This window comes from Hippocampus bargibanti, linkage group LG16 (assembly GCF_051943395.1).
Source record: "Hippocampus bargibanti isolate YZ-2025 linkage group LG16, ASM5194339v1, whole genome shotgun sequence".
Classification (NCBI taxonomy): Eukaryota; Metazoa; Chordata; class Actinopteri; order Syngnathiformes; family Syngnathidae; genus Hippocampus; species Hippocampus bargibanti.
In genome coordinates, this window is record NC_142749.1 from 15,480,736 (window position 1) to 15,501,574 (window position 20,839).

General features: G+C 39.7%; 1 protein-coding gene across 3 annotated transcripts in view; it reads right to left on the reverse strand.

The window, feature by feature from the left end:
* gria4b (glutamate receptor, ionotropic, AMPA 4b) overlaps positions 1-20,839 on the reverse strand; it is an 88,532-nt gene that overhangs the window by 56,981 nt on the left and 10,712 nt on the right. For all 3 annotated transcript variants that reach the window (XM_089017197.1, XM_089017199.1, XM_089017196.1), the window contains exons 4-5: positions 17,364-17,533; positions 12,385-12,543 (exon numbers count right to left, since the gene is read on the reverse strand). In XM_089017197.1, coding sequence (XP_088873323.1) covers positions 12,385-12,543; positions 17,364-17,454 — 250 coding nt within the window. In that variant the 5' untranslated portion in view covers positions 17,455-17,533. The remainder of the gene's footprint in view (positions 1-12,384; positions 12,544-17,363; positions 17,534-20,839) is intronic.

The window sequence follows — 20,839 nt, forward strand, 5'->3', positions numbered from 1 at the left end:
AGGGATGAGAAAATTCTTTGACCTCTTTGGTAGGTCCCGCCGGAATGCTAGCAATGTTCTCTGCCCTCGTGACACCGCGTTGTCGGCTTATACGGCTGTTTTGAGGCAGGTGTGGTTTGTGGTGAGGATTGCGCTTGGTTATGACAGCCATCGCGGTGCACCAAAATGCTAATAGGCTTTGTTCCGGAATACAAAATTTAGGCTTTGGGCTCTATTTTTATGACCTGTAGCAGTGTGATACTGAGATACGGTCTAAAACGGCGCAGGGGCCCGGCATCAGATGGACCCGGCATCTTATTTTGCAGCCGGATCGTCTTTGAAGCAACGTCACGGAGCAAAACGAGCAGCAAAGTGAGGACAAACAATATAACAGCATTTATCGTGATATATTCTTAATTTACTGCAAAGACTAACTAATATTAGTGCCGTAATGACGAGCTCTGTGTATAGTAAACGGTTGAAAATGTCAACAGACAATATAACAGCATTTATCGTGATATATTCTTTATCTCCCGCAAAGAACAACTAATATTAGTGCCGTAATGACGAGCTCTGTGTATAGTCAACAGTTGAAAATGTCAACGGACAATATAACAGCATTTATCGTGATATATTCTTCATTTACTGCAAAGACCAACTAATATTAGTGCCGTAATGACGAGCTCTGTGTATAGTCAACAGTTGAAAATGTCAACGGACAATATGACAGCATTTATCGTGATATATTCTTTATCTACTGCAAAGAACAACCAATATTAGTGCCGTAATGACGATCTCTGTGTATAGTCAACAGTTGAAAATGTCAACGAGCATTTATCGTGATATATTCTTTATCTACTGCAAAGAACAACCAATATTAGTGCCGTAATGATGAGCTCTGTGTACAGTAAACGGTTGAAAATGTCAACGGACAATATAACAGCATTTATCGTGATATATTCCGTGTATACAGACACTCCGCTACTTACGAACATTCGAGTTACGAACAACGGTACACATTAACGTTTTTGCTCTTTAACATATGTAGTATTCTCTCCAGTTGTACATATCTTTATAGAGCATATATTTTAATTACATTTTTATTTTTCAGTACAAACAGGTTACTTAAACAAGCCTTAAACATACTTATATAAGCCTTAAACATACATTACATACAAAATATAACACTGACGCAACTTACAAACTAATTCAACTTACAACGTATCTTGTTCCTAAGTTGGGGAGTGTCTGTACACTGAAGAATAACTAATATTAGTGCCGTACTGAAGAGTTCTACTTCTCCTAATTAAATTAGACCTCACAACAATGTATAATGTTTGGGGGCTAATATATTTCGGCATTAGGAATCATTTCAGTTAGGAATATAAAAATTAGGACAGTAGGGTGAATACACAACTAATTTTATACTGAAGCATAAAACGGACAACTATTTACCGTATTTTCCAGCGTATAAGGCGCAGCACCCCCAATTAATGGTGTATTTTCAAACTTTTGCCAGATATAATGCACACCTTCAATGAATGAAGAGTTTTCCAAATATAATATATAAATATATATAATTCATTTTCGTAGTGTCCTTAATTATTCCCCTCAATCCGTTCGGCTTTCATTAGCATTAATGTTGCGTGAACAACGTCGATATTAGCGGCCGGGCGAGATACGGCGGTTCAAGGTGAACGCGGACGTGGGTGGCTTTTTCTAGCACTTTGTAAGTGACTCGCAAATCGCTTCCAGGTATTTAATTAATTGGTTCAAAAAAGAAAAAAAAATCTCATTATCTGAACACGTCGCGTGTCAAATGGATTGATTTCAAAATAATGGGAGAGTTGCATAATGATAAATAAGGATTAAATGGGATTTTACTTTGACGTCTGGTGTCCTTGCTAGCTTAATGCTAACATACTAGTAATTATTTCCATTCGAATGACATTGTCACAGAGTCGTCATGTCCGAAGCCCGTTTAAACAATTTATTACACAAAAACTAACAGGTCTACAGGTGCTGGCGGACGCCTACGGCGCCACCTGTTGGTCACAAAGAGGACCATGACAGTGAAAAAAAAAAGGGAATTATGGACACACACTTAAAATGTCATCTCTTCGACATTCAGATTAGTGCCATTAAAGAGCTAATTAACTTTATGGGCAACGTGTAAAGTCTGGCTAATAATTAAACGACCGTGAGACTGATTAATGATTCATCGCCGCAACTTGTTGGCTAATTAGCATCACGGAGAAAATAAATTCATATATACATAGATGCGCATGTCTATGTGTGTGTACGTACGTGCGTACATACGCACACACACAAAGATACACACAGACATACATAGCTACATACATAGCTATAGAGCTACATACATAGTTGCATAGCGACATACATAGCTACATACCTACATACATAGCTACATAGCCACATACATTGCTACATAAATAGCTACATACATAGTTACATACATAGCTACATACATAGCTACATACATAGCTACATAAATAACAACATACATATATACCTACATACATAGCTACATACAGACATAGCTACATAGCTATATACATACAAACATATGTACATACATACATACATACATACATACATACATACATACATAGCTACATACATACATATATACAGTACATACATACAGTACATACATACAGTACATACATACATATGTACAGGACGAATCATGTTCTAAGAAGGCCAAGAAATTGTGCACTGTTGACTTTAAATCTTATATACGGTGCGCAAAGGTGAATTCATTCATCAAACAGCATCGGTAAGCTCAACGGTAAATTGTTGTTTGGTGCAAATTGCCTCCCCAGAGTTCTTGCCCGAACTGTGTGACCTGAACACACACACACACAAACACACACACACACACATACTCATAGACACACATACACGGATGCCGGCACAAGCCTCAGGGGGCACTTACATAATCAGCACACAGATGGGGAGGGGGAGCAACGGGGAGAGGCGTGCCGGGATAGCAAGGGGACGAGTCAAAGTTGATCATCCGAACAAAAAGGTCCAAAGTAGCAAAGAAAACCATGAGTAAAACATGACGAGACGAAGCAGGGTCCTATAGTGCCACCCGCTGGTCACAAACCGAAACGTGACTACAAATACGACTAAGTAACAATAATTTGATAATCTTCATTTCGGCTTTTCCCTTCATTAATTTGATAATAATAAAAATAATAAAGTATATAATAATAATAATACATTTCATTTCTAAGCGCCTTTCAAAACTGTCAAGATCACTTTTCAGTCATAGGATCGTTTTTTCGGCGGGAGAGAAGCGGCAACCACACGCGCCAACGTTCACTCAACCCGGAAGTAACACAAATAGATAGAAAGCTAGCCATCCAGCTAACAGATAGCTAATAGATAGCCAGCTAGACAGCTAGCTAACTAGCTAGACAGCCATATAGCTAATAAATAGGCAGCTAGCTAGCTAGCAATAGATAGCAAATATATTGCCAGCCAGATACCTAGCTAATAGATAGAAAATTGATAGCAAATAGATAGCAAGGTAGCTAGACAGTGAGCTAATAGAAAGCAAATAGATAGCAAAAGGATAGCCAGCTAGGTAGCTAGCTAATATATAGCAAATGGATAGCAAATAGATAGATAGCAAATGGATAGCAAATAGATAGCCAGCTAGGTAGCTAGCTAGCCAGATAGCAAATAGATAGCCAGCTAGGTAACTAGCTAGATAGCAAATAGATAGCAAATGTATAGCAAATAGATCGCCAGCTACGTCCTTTGTTTTGACTTTAAAATGGCGGCACGTAAGTGGCTGCCTTTCCAGCAGCATATTTTATTTATTTTAAACACAATAAATATTTTTTGGATTGTCACATTCCGATTGCAAATAATCTAACATGAATAATAACAACAAAAACCTGCAATTTAATCTAATTCTAGCATGCAGGTGAAGCTAATTTTACTCCGTTTGCGATGATTTATTTAAAGCACGCCTCCAATTTGACTGTATTAGCCTCACCGTTATTTGGCCGGAGGGGACTGTTACTTATTTTGCATTTGACCTTAGCAAGCAAACAAAACAAAAAGCAACATCGCTCGCTACGTTCGGAACAGGAATGATACGCCTTCGGTGAATCGAGGGGAGACATATAAAGTCAAATTAATTAAAGCGACCTCAAATTTAGATTTTTATGATAGCCATTCACATCATAAGTTTTTATGATGTGCTTCTGATAGCAAAAAAAAAATCAAGCATTGATAATGAATTACCAGTGCAACAATTTTACAATTCAATACATGACAATTTGGTTGCAATCTAGTTAGAAGTAGTAGTAGTAGTAGTAGTAGTAGTAGTAGTAGTAGTCGTAGTAGTAGTAGTAGTAGTAGTACAGTGATACCTCAGCTTAAAAACTGTTAGCTATCTGGCTATCTATTAGCTACTTATAAGCTATCCATTAGCTATCTGGCTCGCTATTAGCTGTCTAGTTGGTTGACTGTTAGCTGGCTCGCTGTTGGCTATCTATTAGCTATTTATTAGCTATTTATATGCTATTTATTAGCTATCCATTAGCTAGCTGGCTAGCTATTATCTGTCTAGCTGACTAGCTGTTGGCTATCTGGCTATTTATTCACTATTTATTTGCTATCCATTAGCTAGCTAGCTAGCTTTCTATTTAAGTTACTTCGGGGTTGAGTGAACGCTGACGCATGTGGCTGCCGCTGCTCAGCCACAGAAAAACATATCCTTGGACTGTAAAGTGACCTTGAGAGTTTTGAAAGGCGCTTAAAAATGAAATGTCTTATTAATAGAAGAGGTTGAAAAACTTTTGATTTGGATTAACAAAAAGCAGCTAGCAGGGAACACTGTGAGTGAGGGTATTATCGCCGAGACAGCACGGCAACTTCACTCGGATATCAAGAGGCAACAACGACCATCACAATGGTAAATAAAACAACTTTATTATATAGTAGAGTTTATTTCTTTAATTACAATACAATAGCACATTTATTATACCTAAAATAAGGTATATTCTGTGTAGTTTTAAGGCATATATAGTCGAAAATTATGTTTTATGGGGACCTGGGAACGGATTATTCTCATTTTTAATGGTTTCTAATGGGAAATAAATGTTTGGCAGACAAACTTTTCGCCTTACACACTCTTTCTGGTATCCAATTAAGTTCGTAAACTGAGGTATCACTGTATTTAGTAGTAGTGTGTGAGGGCCAGTGCTACTATCTCCTGGATTAGCGATCAATCCACATTTCTTTCTCTGCTTGAACTTCTTAACTTTATTTGGTATCACACGGGAGCACCTAAACGGTATTTTTTCACCTCATTTGTCTGAAAGCTTACAAATGATTTATCTTTGTGTCACTTTTTGACGACAAAAAAAAAATCGTATTTCACCTGGGTAGTGTAAGCTTTTATTATACTTAGCCGAGTGTATTTCCATTATCCCCGTCCCTTCTTTCACACCATCTTCCTCCCCGCTTCACCACATTAATCTCTCATTAACCCCCCCCATACCCTGCACTATTCCCCTCCCTATTTCCTCACTTTCCTTTTCTTTCTTTTCACCAGCCATTTACCCGACGAACAAGCAGCAAAATGGCCCTTCCATATTTTTCCCCAGAAGACCCCTCAAACAAATGACGACAATGTATGTGGAAGAGTCCTCGGAATGAAAAGCCCGTGAAGGAGATAACAGACTTAAATAAGAGCAAAGCCGCACACATAGAATGTGTTGTCATTCAAGGACGTACAAAAGAGCGTCGCCTATGCCGTGCGAGCGCCTATAAGGGCTGCCGTGAGCCAGACGGCGCGTATAAATGGTTCGACACGGATGAAGATGTTTGGACGAAAGTGGGAGGCGAGGTCATATTAATGGGTGGCGTGCGGGCAATCGAGACTCGATCTATGCGCTTCGGGGGGGGGGGGGGGGGGGGGGGGGGATCAGCTGGATGAATGATATGACAACTAGGCAAGACGCATGCTCATATGGCGCTCATATGAGCGCTCATATGATTTTTCAAGTGGTTTAGCTCGATTCGTCTGTGTCGTTAATTACGACAAGGTTCCTACTCCCGCAGTCGTAGAGCGGATGTATCTAAAATGGTTGTACAATAAAAAGAGAATACACATACAGTAAAGTCTCGTTATATCGATATTCAAGGGAGTCCGAAAAAATATCGATATAACCGGGACTATCGATATATCCGACCCTGTTTGCATGTAATTTTCTCCGTGCGTGCATAGAAATAGTATCGATATAACCGGGACTATCGATATATCCGATATCGATATAACGAGACTTTACTGTAGTTAAATGATTTGTAAAAATCAAATTTAAAAAAATCTGACATCCGCTGCTAATGACTTAGCTTAGCTATATGCTAGCCTGTAACATTTTACATGACACAAAAGTCCGTACAGTGGTACGTTGGCTTACGAACTTAATTGGTTCCACGACAGAGTGTGTAAGGCGAAAAGTGTGTATCCCAAAAAATAATTTCCCATAGGAAACCATTAAAATGAGAATAATCCGTTCCCAGGTCCCTATAAAACATAATTTTCTACTTTGTAATTTTCTAAGCCTTAAAACTACACAAAATATACATTCTTTTATGTATAATAAATGTGCTATGGTATTATAATTAAAGAAATAAACTATACTTTATAATAAAGTTGTGATGGTCGTTGATGGCTTAATGGAATGGAGTGGCCGGTTTCATCAGCATGAAACACTTGATGAGGAACGTAGCCTTCTTTCACCATCTTGAGGAATGATCTCTTGTAGGTCCTTTCTCTGTGATAATTTCACCTTGTTCCTCATCAATTGTGTTCTGTTTAGCAGGGTTGATAGCTTTTCGCATAGAGTGTACAGATGGCTTATGCGGGTTATTTGTGTAGCTTGATTGATGGGAATTTTAACCTTGCAGTCTACACTCTGCCTTCGAACTATCAAAGTTGAAACAAGTCCAAATTTCACTGTTTTCTATCCATTTTATCACTCTCTCTCTGTCGTCTGCCTGTCTCTTTAATGTTTAAACCGCCTCCCCTCACTCCTGCGTTCTTGACATGGCTTTAACCGAATACTGGAGGCGCGGAATAGAGGATAAAAACAGTCGGTAGCCATTTTCTTGTTAGGAGAACGGGCTTGTTCGCGAACGACACATCACCCATTGTGGCAGCTCCGTGTGTATCCCGAAAAATAGTTTGTATGCCAAGGTTAAATTTTCATAAATTTAACATTTAAATTCAATAACGTGTCCATCAACCAAGTGAGCCCTGAGCACATTTTATCGTGCGCTCGACGCATTTAACGGCATATGAAATGACGCGAGCGCTAAAAGATAGCATAGACACGCGACTGAGGAGCTATGTTGTTTAAATTGTTTCAACCCGTAGATACATCACGCTGGTGTTTATTGGCCACTAAAACAACATTACAGTCCGTTTAACATGTTTTATAAGAGCCCGTAATCGCATTCTTCAATTAAACAGCACCGGGAGACGACAATGTCCTCTGTGTTACTTGCCATTTATCTTATAGAGGAGTTTGAATGTGAGACCTTGAGAGCAAACCAAAAAGCAAACCAAAAATTATAATTTGTAAATTATACTAAAGTCTATGGAGAAAAAAAGGATAAATCAGTGTTTAAAATATGGCCTTCCTTGAAAAGCAAGAGGAAAGAAAGGAAATTATTCAAGCTAGCTCACTAGATAGCGAGCTAGTTAGGGAGCTAGCTAGTTAGATAGTGAGCTAGATAGCGAGGTAGGTCGCGAGCTAGATAGCGAATTAGATATTGAGCTGGATAGTGAGCTAGATAGCTAGCTAGATAGTGAGCTTGATAGCTAGTGAGCTAAATATCAAGCTAACTAGCTAGATAGTGAGCTACTTAGCAGGCTAGGTAGTGAACTAGATATTGAGCTAGTGAGCTAGATAGATAGTTCGGTAGAGAGCTCGATAGCAAGCTAAATTGTGAGCTAGATAATGAGCAAGATAGCTAGCTAGATAGTGAGCTAGATAGTGAGCTTGATAGCTAGTGAGCTAAATATCAAGCTAACTAGCTAGATAGTGAGCTACTTCGCAAGCTAGGTAGCGAACTAGATATTGAGCTAGATAGATAGCTAGATAGCGAGCGAGATAGCTGGCTAGATAGTGAGATAGATAGCTAGCTCAGTAGCGAGCTAGATAGTAAGCTAAATCGTGAGCTTGATAGTGAGCTAGATAGCTAGATAGATAGTGAGGTAGATAGTGAGCTAGATAGACAGTGAGGTAGATAGTGAGCTAGATAGTGAGCGTGATAGCGAGCGAGATATTTAGCAAGCTAGCTAGCTAGATAGTGAGCTACATAGCAAGCTAGATAGTGAGTTTGATAGTTAGCTAGATAGAGAGCTAGATAGAGGGATAGGTAGCGAGCTAGATAGTGAGCTAGAGAGTGAGCTAGGTAGCTAGCGAGATAGCGAGCTCGATAGCTAGCCAACGCGGTTTTGAGTGACTAATTGCCTTTGAATTATTCAGAAAATCTATTTGGCATATATATAACACAATTAAGGATTTGAATACCAGTAAAGGAGACGTAAATTGTCAACGGAAGTCCAAAAACATACAATATAAGCGCAATGAATTATCCACCTATCGGGATACTGGGCCATTTGATCGAGTATTTAAAAAAAATAGAATCATGGAGCCAAACAGCAGGAAAGAAGCAGAAAAAAAGGAATAAAAGAGTGTCAAATAAGCGGCGAAACAAGCGTTGCGGTTCGATAATAGATCCTTTCCCCCCAGGCTCCTGAGCTATCACAGCCATTGATTGGCTCATGTAATTCTGCTCCGATTTTGCCTCGTCCAATCAATGGGCCGCAGACCGGCTTCCTGGGGAGTGCAAGGCCATAAAAACCGAGGTCTTACCGGAACAAAAAATATCAGGGGACAATGTTCGTAGTCCCAGAGCATCCGCTTTTGGACCCCTGCCGCTTTTGAGCGTTTGGTCATTAAAGGGAGCTTGTGGCGGCCATTTCCTGTGCAACTTTCGCTCTGCCGGCGCATTGAATGCATACTGCGTGTTTCAAGGATGCTGTAACCTTGCGGGCATTAAAGGAAAAGAAAAGAAAAAGTCATGGGAGGATTACTGGAATTAATGGTGACCGAGCAGAAAAGCTTTTTTTTGGGGGGGGACAAACGGATGGATGTTTTATTAACACATTCACTGCCATTCCCGAATTTATTTGGAAATTGAAAAGCATGATGTGGAGCGCCATTCCCGAATTTGTTCAGGTTTAGTTTTTTCTTGCAGGGGGGGGTACGTTTGAAGCTTCGGTCAGACCTCTGGCAATTATTTTTTTTGCCTTTTGTACAGCCGCCCCCACTTCAAGCTCACACACCTCCAGATAACAGCCGTATAGTCATTTATTTATGTATTTATTTATGTACAGTGAGACCTCAACTTACGAACTTAATTGGTTCCCAGACAGAGTGTGTAAGGTGAAAAGTGTGTATCTCAAAAATAAATTTCCCATAGGAAACCATTCAAATGGGAATAATCCGTTCCCGGGTTTCCATAAAATATACTTTTCAACTAAATAAGCCTTAAAACTACACACAACATACCTTATTCTGTGTATAATAAATGTGCAATTGTATTGTAATGAAAGAAATACACTGCATTGTATCATAAAGTCACTTTATTTACATTTGTGATGGTCATTTATGGCTTGATGGAATGGCGTTGGAGGTCGAAGGTCAAAGGGAATTGCTGTTTGGAAAGCGAGGCGCATTACATGACGACTGTAATTAAAGAAATAAACTGTGCTGTAAAATAAAGTTTTATTGACCTTTTTGATGGTCGTTGATGGCTTATGGAAGGAGAGTCACCTTCCATAAGGACTGTTGGTAACTTAACCTCTGGTGCTGTTCGGTCGTGTGCTTCCGCCGAAGATCACTCCGCCAGCCGTGGTGGGTGTGTATTATGAAAATAGTGCTTATTATAAGGTTTAATTTTATTAAATTTGACGTTTGTAAGACGAAAAGTTTGTAAGATAAGGTGTTTGTAAGTTGAGGTCTCACTGTATTTATTTATGTATTTATTTATGTATTTATTTATTATTTATTTATTTATTTATTTATTAAGAATAGATAGCTAATAGTCCACTGCAGTACCAGGGTTTTTGTCACTTTGACTCAAATTGCATGACGCACTGAATATTGAATTTTAGGACTACATAAACATTCAATGCAGCGTAAGAAATCTAGAAAAAAAAGAAGAAATTCGGACATGACGACTCTCTTCTTTCATTCAAAAAAAAAAAGTTAATTCCTAAGTTATATGCGTCTGGAGTTATCTGAGTTTGAAATGGGGGCGGCTGCACAAAATACAATACTGTACATATTGATCTAAATAGCGCTTGGAACAAAGCGCTAACATGGACAAAAGGCAAATGCTGCCCCCTCGTGTGAGGGAAAATCATTGACAGAGGTCTGACCAGCACTTTATCCGCACCCAAGCAAGAAAAAAAACCCGAACAAATTCATTTTTAGACAGAGATGGGACAATCTGTTATTTTTTGTGTGCCTACAATCTGTTATTTTTATTTGTGCCTCCTGTCTGGAAAGGCAGACGTATCGAATAAATACGAGGGGCTGTCTTCTTATCGCATATTTGAAATCTGTCAAGCACACTCACACAAATGTCAACGTGGCACACAAACACAAACCTTCCACTGGCAAACCGAGCTCACGGCACTTCATTCTCTGCTTCATTTACAAATCGATTTTGCTCGCGGCGAATCACATCTCGCAACACATCGGGCTTACAGGTTCTCTTGCGTCAACATCGCAAGTCGGCGTCCTCATCTCAATTAAAATGGACAATTAGGTTGGCGGAAAAAAACCGCTTCTCTCAAATCGACTACAATAAAAAACAGAAAAAGGAAATGGATCGTTACGGTTATTTAAGCGCAAATAACACTTGACAGCTGTTGCTAACCAAAACAGCAGTAACTACTGCAAGGTCACTGCGCCACATTCAAGATGACGTCACGTCGAACGACGTCTTCCGCTTCGATTGATGTTCTGGCAAAGGTTCAATCGAGAACTACATTGTGAATTCTATTGCTAATCAAAACAGCAGCACCCACCAAGATTTTTTTTTAAAGGACAACCGACACCATTTTTTTTTGTTTCCTCGCTGACATCAGAAAAACGTTTTATAGCATCTAAAATACCCAAAACACACAGGCTGATATTTTTAGTCAAATGCAAAACACCAATAAAAATGATTTCAAGTGTCCCAAAACTGCCACAAATGAGCTCAAAACTGGGGAGATTCAGAAAGTCCCGCCCCCTTGTTCGTGACGTCACTGTTGGTCACACACACTGCCTTGCTCCAGAATCCAAAAAATAGCTTCAGAGAGTTCAGATTCGGAGAAGATGCTTTCTTGTTACTCATCCAGTTATGAATATAAATCAAATAGTTCTGAAGAGGAAAGCATAAATGTTTGCAATCGATTAAAGAAGTCCTTTCGTATCAATTTGAGCCGTCTGCAAGCGATGAAACCGGTGAAAATCTGGATGCAGTGCCCAGAAAATGCACAAGATGGCGCACAAACTGCGTTTCGTCTAGTGTATGAAATGGGCTGATTTGTCCGCTGGGAATTTGTGGGAAACTTACACCTTCACTACGCGTGTTACCGCAATTGGCTGCCACACGATTCACCATCGCGTTATTTATGTAGTTTTCCTTCTAATTTCGCGATCAACACAGTGTTTTCAGACGAAAAAAGTACCCAAAATGCATTGTGTGTCGCTTTCTCTGTCAGGAGCGTTCCCTCCGTGACGTCACTAAGGGCATCGTCATCAACTCGAAAACAAGACTTTCTGAATATTCAGCACGAGTCTTAAAATGTAAAATATAGTTATATGCCGTGGAATCTTTGTAAAATACGCTCAGTAGAAGTCATTTGAAGTGATTTTACAAATTATGGACGCAACTTGTCCGGAGTCGTCGGTTGTCCTTTAAAGCAGGGGTGTCAAAGTCATTTTTTGTCGCGGGCCACATTGTAGTTATGGTTTCCTCTCGAGGGCCGTTATGAATTTGGGGAACCCATTAGTATTAAATCCCTTCAAATATTACATATATAGTACACAGCAAATTAATGAATAACTCGTTTTCAAATCTGAAGTCAAGAATAATGACTTTTATTGTGGTTGACATCCAAAAATATGAAATTTTGGCTCAGATTTTAGCAATCATCATGGAATTTAACAAGTTTGATTTGCTTTTGCGGGCCGAAAAAAATGATGTGTCGGGCCGGATTTGGCCCGCGGGCCTTGACTTTGACACCTGTGCTTTAAAGGAATACGAAAGCACACGAGAGTAACTTACAGGCGTTGGTGACGGCGAAGCTGTTTGCCGTCTCGATGTTGTCCACATGAGGCACCAGATTGAAGGGCGCTTCCGAGGCATTCGGGCTGGTGTTGTGCAAGAAGATGGCCAAGCGAAAGGCAGTGTACTCCTGATCCGTGTTTCGGATGAACAAGCCGCCTGAGGGAGCGGGGGAGGGGGTGAAAACAGTGTTAGATGAGCAAGCTGGGGAAGACTGTTTAAGCAACACAGTGGTTTTGGTGTTTGAACCTCGATTTAATAACTTGAGAGGCTAACGCTAAAGTAGTATTCCTGCACTAAACTAAGCGGCGTTGCGTACAGGGGGGGGAATCACCAGAGAACCCGAAGGTAGCGCTTGAACATCTGCGCCAGATGTCAAAGCAATTCATCCCCACTCTGTTTTGGCTGTTTGAAATGTCAAACCACTGGAGGGTCCCGCGGGGTGGGGTGGGGGGTGAGTGGGGGAATAACAGGGGATCACCAAAGTCATGAGCCAACGCGTCATCAGGCGCGCCGGAAACAGGAGATCAAAGATTCAGTCACATGATCGATCTTGAGATCTGTGATCGAATTTGGCAGATGCTAGCATGCGTCGCTAATAATTTAGTAGAAATTTGTAAGTTAGCTTTTAGCGTAGCTCTCAGTGCTGACAGGAATGTATATTGTTATTAAAATACTCATTTAAAGGAAAATAACAATTAGCGCAAACGAACGCAACGTGTTTCTGTCAACAAATACATACAAATGTATTATTATTATTAGCTATCTATTAGCTAGCTAGCCTTTTGTCTATTTGAGTTAGTTCCGGGTTGAGTGAACGCTGACACGTGTGGCTGCCGCTCATCACCCACAGAAAAACATATCCTGTGACTGAAAAGTGTCATCGTTTGCTAGCTATTAGCTATCTTGCTGGCTAGCTATCTGGCTGGCGAGCTAGCTATATAGCTAGCTATCTATTCACTATCTAGCTGGCTGGCTATCTAGCTAGGAATCTGTCTAGCTATCGAGATAGCTCGCGGGATAACTATTGGCTATGAGCTATATATTAGCTAGCTAGATGGCTGGCTGTCTATATCTATATAGCTGGCTAGCTATATATATTAGCTATATAGCCTTCCGGCTGTGTCTATTAGCTAGATAGCTATCTAGCTATATGTATTAGCTGTATAGCTACCTAGATCGCTAGCGGGATAACTATTGGCTATCTATTAGCTTTCTCGTAGATAGCTAGCTAGCTTTCTATCTATTTGAGTTACTTCCGGATTGAGTGAACACTAGCGCGTGTGGTTGTCGCTGCTCACCCGCAGGAAAACTTATCCTGTAAAGTGACTTTGAGAGTTTTGAAAGGTGCTTGTAAGTTAAATGTATTATTATTATTATTTATTGTTAATAAAGCGGCAAGCTAGCATTCTTCACGCTACAAGCTTAGCGTCAGCAATTCGGTGGTGCCTATCAGGCTTCTTTGCATTCCAACCGAATTCCGGTTCAAAGATCCTTGTTACGGACAGTCACGCTTGTGTAAATGTCAGATTTATTTTACATCGGAGGGTTGGTAGTTTGTTTCACATTGATGTTTTTTTTTTGTCCTTTAAAGCAAAATGTCAATGTGTATGAAATTTTATTTTTTTCTTAGTTTTTTTCATGGTTGACTTGATTGGACCAATATGTGTTTGAAAATTCTGTCTGTGTTCATAAAAGACAGCAAGCAGGCAGTTTGGGTAAAACTGCCTGAACGGCGCTTGATTGATAAGTGCCATCTTTCAAGGCACAACGTTGAGTCATCGTAAACGGAATGTATATTCAATGTTTTATTTATTTTTTAGTAATGTTCCATCAACAGATACTTGAGGCTTTTGTGGTTTTGATGAATTGATTTCCTGTCGGCGATGTGAGCACTCACCGTCCTCATTTCATGTCAGTAGCAAGTTTAGCTTTACATTTCGGCCACTAAAATTATGTAGTAGCTGTCATCGCCTTTTTGTTTTTATTAAAAAAAATTGTCTGGAAATTCCAGGGCAGAAAATAAACAGCTGCATGAATTAATGAATGAAGAAATGAATAAAGAGATAAATAAAAAGATGGATGGATGGACGCTTGCCAATCTGGACACTGGTAGCGAGTTTTCTAGCTATCCTTCTATTTCTTTCTTTCTTTATTCATTTCTTCATTCATTAATTCATTTAACCATTTATTTTCTGTTAGCCAGATAGCTAGCTAGCTCGCTTCCTAGCTATCCATCCATCTATTGATTTCTTTATTCATTTCTTCATTCATTAATTCAGTTATCCGTTTATTTTCTGCTAGCCAGATAGCTAGATAGATAGCTCACTCACTAGCTAGCTTCCTAGCTATCCATCTATTTCTTTCTTTCTTTCTTCATTTCTTCATTCATTAATCAATATTAATATGTCATTAATCAATAGTAATATCTGTTTATTTTCTGCCAGCCAGATAGCAAAAATGGCTAGATAGATCGCTCGCTCGCTAGCTAGCAAGCTCGCTTCCTAGCTATCAATCTATCCATCTTTATTTATTATTATTATTATTATTATTATATATATATACAGTAAAGTCTCGTTATATCGATATCGGATATATCGATAGTCCCGGTTATATCGATACTATTTCTATGCACGCACTGAGAAAATTACATGCAAACAGGGTCGGATATATCGATAGTCCCGGTTATATCGATAATTTTCGGACTCCCTTGAATATCGATATAACGAGACTTTACTGTATATATATATATATATATATATATATATATATATATATATATATATATATATATATATATATATAATAATTATTATTATAAATATATTATTATAATCCATCTATTTCTTTATTTCTTCATTCGTTAATTCATTTATCAATGTATTTCCTGCTAGCTATCTAGCTAGATAGATAGCTTGCTCGCTAGCTGCCTAGCTCGCTCGCTAGCTCGCTTCCTAGCTATCCATCTATACATCCATACATCTATTTATTTATTCCATTCTTCATTCATCAATTCATTTATCCGTTTATTTTCTGCTAGCCAGATAGCTAGATAGATAGCTCGCTCCCTCGCTAACTAGCTCGCTTCCTAGCTATCCATCCATCCATCCATCCATCCATCAATCCATCTATTTATTTATTCATTTCTTCATTCATTAATTCATTTATCAGTTTATTTTCTGCTAGCCAGATAGCTAGATAGCTAGATAGATGAATGAATGGCTGAATGAACAAACGAATGAGCAACGATAGTACTGGGTGAGATGCCAAAGCACGGATACCGTCAATTTTTACACCAGCTCGAAATGGTCCCAGATCCATCCACTCGGCTATATTTATTTGCACTAACAGCACGATGGCACGTCGCCGCCGGTCCAGTAGCGCGCTTTCATAACAGAAGCTGACCTCTGAACCCCCCCCCCCGATGACATATCACATAATACAGAGAGACAAGCACAATCATTGGACCAGCCTGTCATTTGACATCAAAATGGAGGCTGCGCGAGATGTCAACGCCGTAAAATAAAAAATCCATTCATCCATTTTCTACAGCGGTTGTCCACTTTTCAGGTCACGGGCGAGATAGAGTCTATCCAAGCTGACTTTGGGTGAACGAGACTGGACTTTTGAGCAGCCAATCATAGAAGCATAATAATAAATATAAATAGCATAAATAATAATAATACATTTCATTTATAAGCGCCTTTCAAAACTCTCAAGGACACTTAAAAGACAACCGACACCATTTTTTTGTTTCCTAACTGACATCAGAAAAACGTTTTATAGCATCTAATACCCAAACACGCAGGCTGATATTTTTAGTCAAATGAAAAACACCAATAAAAATGACTTAAAGTGTCCCAAAACTACTTCAAAATGACATTTCTTGTGCCTCATCCAGTTATGAATATGATTCAAATAGTCTGAAGAGGAAAGCATAAATGTTTGCAATCAATTAAAGAAGTCATTCTGTGTCATTTTGAGTGGTCTGGACTGCAATGTCCCAGAAAATGCACAAGATGGCGTCCAAGCGCCGTTGGAAATGGGCTGATTTGTCTGCTGGGAGTTTGTGTCAACTACTATCAAATAGTAGTCTTGGTGCAACACACAACGATTCACCATCGCGTTATTTATGTAGTTTTCCGTCTAATTTCGCCATCAAAACGGTGTTTACAGATGAAAAAAAAGTACCCAAAATGCATTGCGTGTCGCTTTCTCGGTCAGGGGCGTTCCTTCCGTGACGTCACGTCAGGCATCGTCATCAACTCGAAAACAAGACTTCCTGAATATTCAGCGCTAGTCTTAAAACGTAATATGCCGTAGAATCTTTGTAAAATACGCTCAGTAGAAGTCATTTGAAGTGATTTTATAAATTATGGACACAACTTGTCCGGAGGCGTCTGTCTTAAAATCTTCTCACAGCTCGTCAATCTGTCACTATTACCAATATTCGATCTACACAGAGGATAAAAAACATGACAAACGATTATTGTATCGCCTGACTCCTTGCATTAAAGTAAATGAAGTAAATGAAGTCCCGCCACCACAGTGAAAAAGAACCTAGCATTGTCATCGTATTGGACCAAACCGCAAGTGGCCCACCGCCCGTTGGTTTCCCACCAGGAACGCCCGTCCGTCATTGGAGCGAATCCCGCCCGAATGGAGTTTAATTGCGGCGCACACGCGCGCACTCTGTGCACATGCAAGCTGCACGGCGGAAAGCAGTCACTTTGCTGCAGTGCGCTGATGGGATGTACACACTACAGTCTCTACTCTCTCTCTCACTACACACACACATGGTGTATGCGTGCGCTACATGCACATTACTAAGATTTGTGCGCACACATCGGAGAAACTGCATTGGTATTAAAACGTAAGAGTCGGACATCTGCGCACATCCATTCATTCATTCACTGTCCATTATTGCAATATATATATATATATATTTTAAAAAGCACTTGAGTATTCCTGGCACTTACCAATCTGGACGCTGCTGGGGAAAGCAGCAAACGACAGTCCCCACAAGCCCCAAAATATCAACAAAAACCAACGGCGAGAAGAAATCCTCATCTTGTGGCGCTTATAAACTGAGTGGAGACATTTGAAGCGATGGCTTGTCGTTTAACAGCTGGCGGGGCAACAGCAACATCTACGAGGAACGAGAGAAACAATCACTCCAAAAAAAAAAAAAAAAAAACAATGAAAAGCAAACAAACAGAGTGATGCATGGAACGTATTTAAAGATCCATATCGAGTTAGTTCTTCTTCGTTTCTATCCCTCCCCTCCTTTTCTTCTTGTTCCTTTGGAAATCTCCGGCAGCGTTTTGGACCGTCAAAATTGCATCCAGTCCGGCGCTGGAGCTTTGCGCACAGCGCCACCAAAATGAGGAAGAGGAGGGAGGGGAGGAAGAGGCATGGAGGACGGGGGGGAAGGGGGGGGTGAGGGTGTGTAAGCATCAGCCAGAGGCGGCCACCGAGTCTGGATGCGGCTGCAGTCACTCACGTAAATAAATGTGTTTGTGTGTATACATTTACACATATGTACACACACATACATTTATACACACACACACATTTATATATATATATATATATATATATATATATATATATATATATATATATATAGATAGATAGATAGATAGATAGATAGATAGATAGATACACACATACACATTTTTTATACACACGCACACACACACATACACATAAACACGCACATACACACACACACACACACACACACACATATATATATATATATATATTCATTTATATACATTTACACACACAACGCAGTTTGTGCGCCATCTTGTGCATTTTATGGGCGCTACATTGGAATCCAGAAGGCTCGAATTGATACGGAAGGACTTCTTTAATCGTTTGCAAACTGTACGCTTTCCTCTTCGGAAATCAATATCCAATATGAATATCAATATCGATATTCAAGGGAGTCTGAAAAAATATCGATATAACCGGGATTATCGATATATCCGACCCTGTTTGCATGTAATTTTCTCTGTGCGTGCATAGAAATAGTATCGATATAACCGGGACTATCGATATATCCGATATCGATATAACGAGACTTTACTGTATATGCCTTATATGCACATTTTTTGTTTCAGCCCATTCAAAATTCATATTTCATGAATTTAATGAGAATAGTTCAGCTACTTTTAGCAAATCCGTTGCTTTTGATGTTAGTGGAATTAATGGAATAAATTTAAAAGGAAATGTCTGAAACCTCCCGTCGCTAAATTTTGTTCCAAGGCCAAACAAAATCTTTTTCAGTGTCTAGTAGCAACATTTGCGATGGCATCGTGATCAATAAATAAAAAATACATGTCCGGTGACATTACATTTTGGAGACTTGGGAGTCCACTTGCAATGTATTTGACGTTTTATTAAAACCGTATGATGACAGTTACATCACATTCTGATGTCACCATTTTAAAAGGATTTAGAGCGGAACTGGTGGTGAAGCAAAAGGAGAATCGGAATACATTGAAGCTAATGTGCACTTAAGGCTACACAAAGCTTCAATGTCCTCCGTCATGGCCGAAAGCCAGCAGGGGGTTAGGGGGGGTTCCTTTAGCTGGCGACCGGACAGCGGCAATTGAAGCTTTTGCCAGGAATGAGTTGGCCCGCGTAAGAAGGTGCTGGAAAATTAAATTTTAATGAAACGGGTGGATGGGGCAGGGACTCAATTAGTCTAAGAATCTGATTGCCAGATTACGTACAGAGTGATACCTTGGTTTACGAACTTAATTGGTTCCCAGACAGAGTGTGTAAGGTGAAAAGTGTGTATCCCAAACATTAATTTCCCATAGGAAACCATTAAAATGAGAATAATCCATTCCCAGGTCCCCATAAAACATAATTTTCTACTTTCTAATTTTCTAAGCCTTAAAACTACACAAAATATACCTTATTTTATGTATAATAACTGTGATATTGTTTTGTAATTACAGTAAAGTCTCGTTATATCGATATCGGATATATCGATAGTCCCGGTTGTATCGATACTATTTCTATGCACGCACGGAGAAAATTACATGCAAACAGGGTCGGATATATCGATAGTCCCGGTTATATCGATATTTTTTCGGACTCCCTTGAATATCGATATAACGAGACTTTACTGTTAATATATAAACTGTACAGTATAATAAAGTCGTTTTATTTACCTTTGTGATGGTCGTTGATGGCTTGATGGAATGGAGCTGCCAGTTTAATCAGTATTAAACACTTGATGAGGAACGTAGCCTTCTTCTTCCACCATCTTGAGGAATGATTCTTTGTAAGCTTTGGCTGTAAGAAATGGCTGCCTCACCATGACGAATGACACTATGAATCCCTGTACAACGCTTCAAGTTCTCGAACCATTCGTGGCTAGCCTTAAAATCATCAATGGATGACGAACTTCCAGGTTGCCTCTTGACAATATCTGAGTGAATGGAATTGTATAGTACCTCTTTGCAATTTTTTTGCTGATGATACTAGTGCAGCGTGTTCCACCGGAAACAAATTCCTTGTGTGTTCTACATACTTGGCAATGAAAATGACTCTGATTCTGAAGTTGCCGAGCTTTATCTGCGATAATTTTACCTAGTTCCTTATCAATTGTGTTCTGTTTAGCTGGGTTGATAGCTTTTTGCATGAAGTGTACAGATGGCTTGTGCGGGTGATTTGTGGAGCCTGATTGATGGGATATTTGAACCTTTCAGTCTACACCCTGACTTTGAACTATCAATAAAATTGAAACTAGTCCAAATTTCACTGTTTTCAATCCATTTTCTGACTCTCTCTCTGTCGTCTGCCTATCTATTTTTATTTGCAGCTCTGTGTTTCTGAACACCGCCCCCTTTCACTGCTGCGTTCTTGACCAATCACGTGCGGCTTTAACCAAAGACTGGGGGCGGGGAAAAGAGGACAAAAAAAGGCGGCTGCCATTTCCTTGTTAGGAGAACGGGCTCGTTCGCGAACGACACATCACTCATTGTGGCGCTCCTTGTGTATCCCGAAAAAATAGTGTGTATGCCAAGATTAAAATCTCGTGAATTTAACATTCGTAAACCAAAAAGATCATAGTTCGTAAGCTGAGGTATCACTGTACAACACTCGAGAGGGTAACAAAATGGCTCCCGCGACACTACCCAGGTTTGCTTAAAACACTTTGGCCGACGTAAAAGAGATCCCAAAGCACGATTTAGACCACGAATGAGGAGTTAGGCATCCCCCCTCTCACATCAATAATCAATGACCAAATCAAACGTCGAATAAAACGGCTGAGGTCTGAGGGAAAAGTGGCAAAGGAGGACGTTCCGGGACGATAAGCAGAACAGGAGTGAGGAATAAGTGGGAGAGATGGAGGGCGAAGTGGGCGGGGGGGGGAGGCACGGTGTCGGAAAAATGAGAAAAATGCAAAGTGACAGCAGGAGACAGAGGAGAT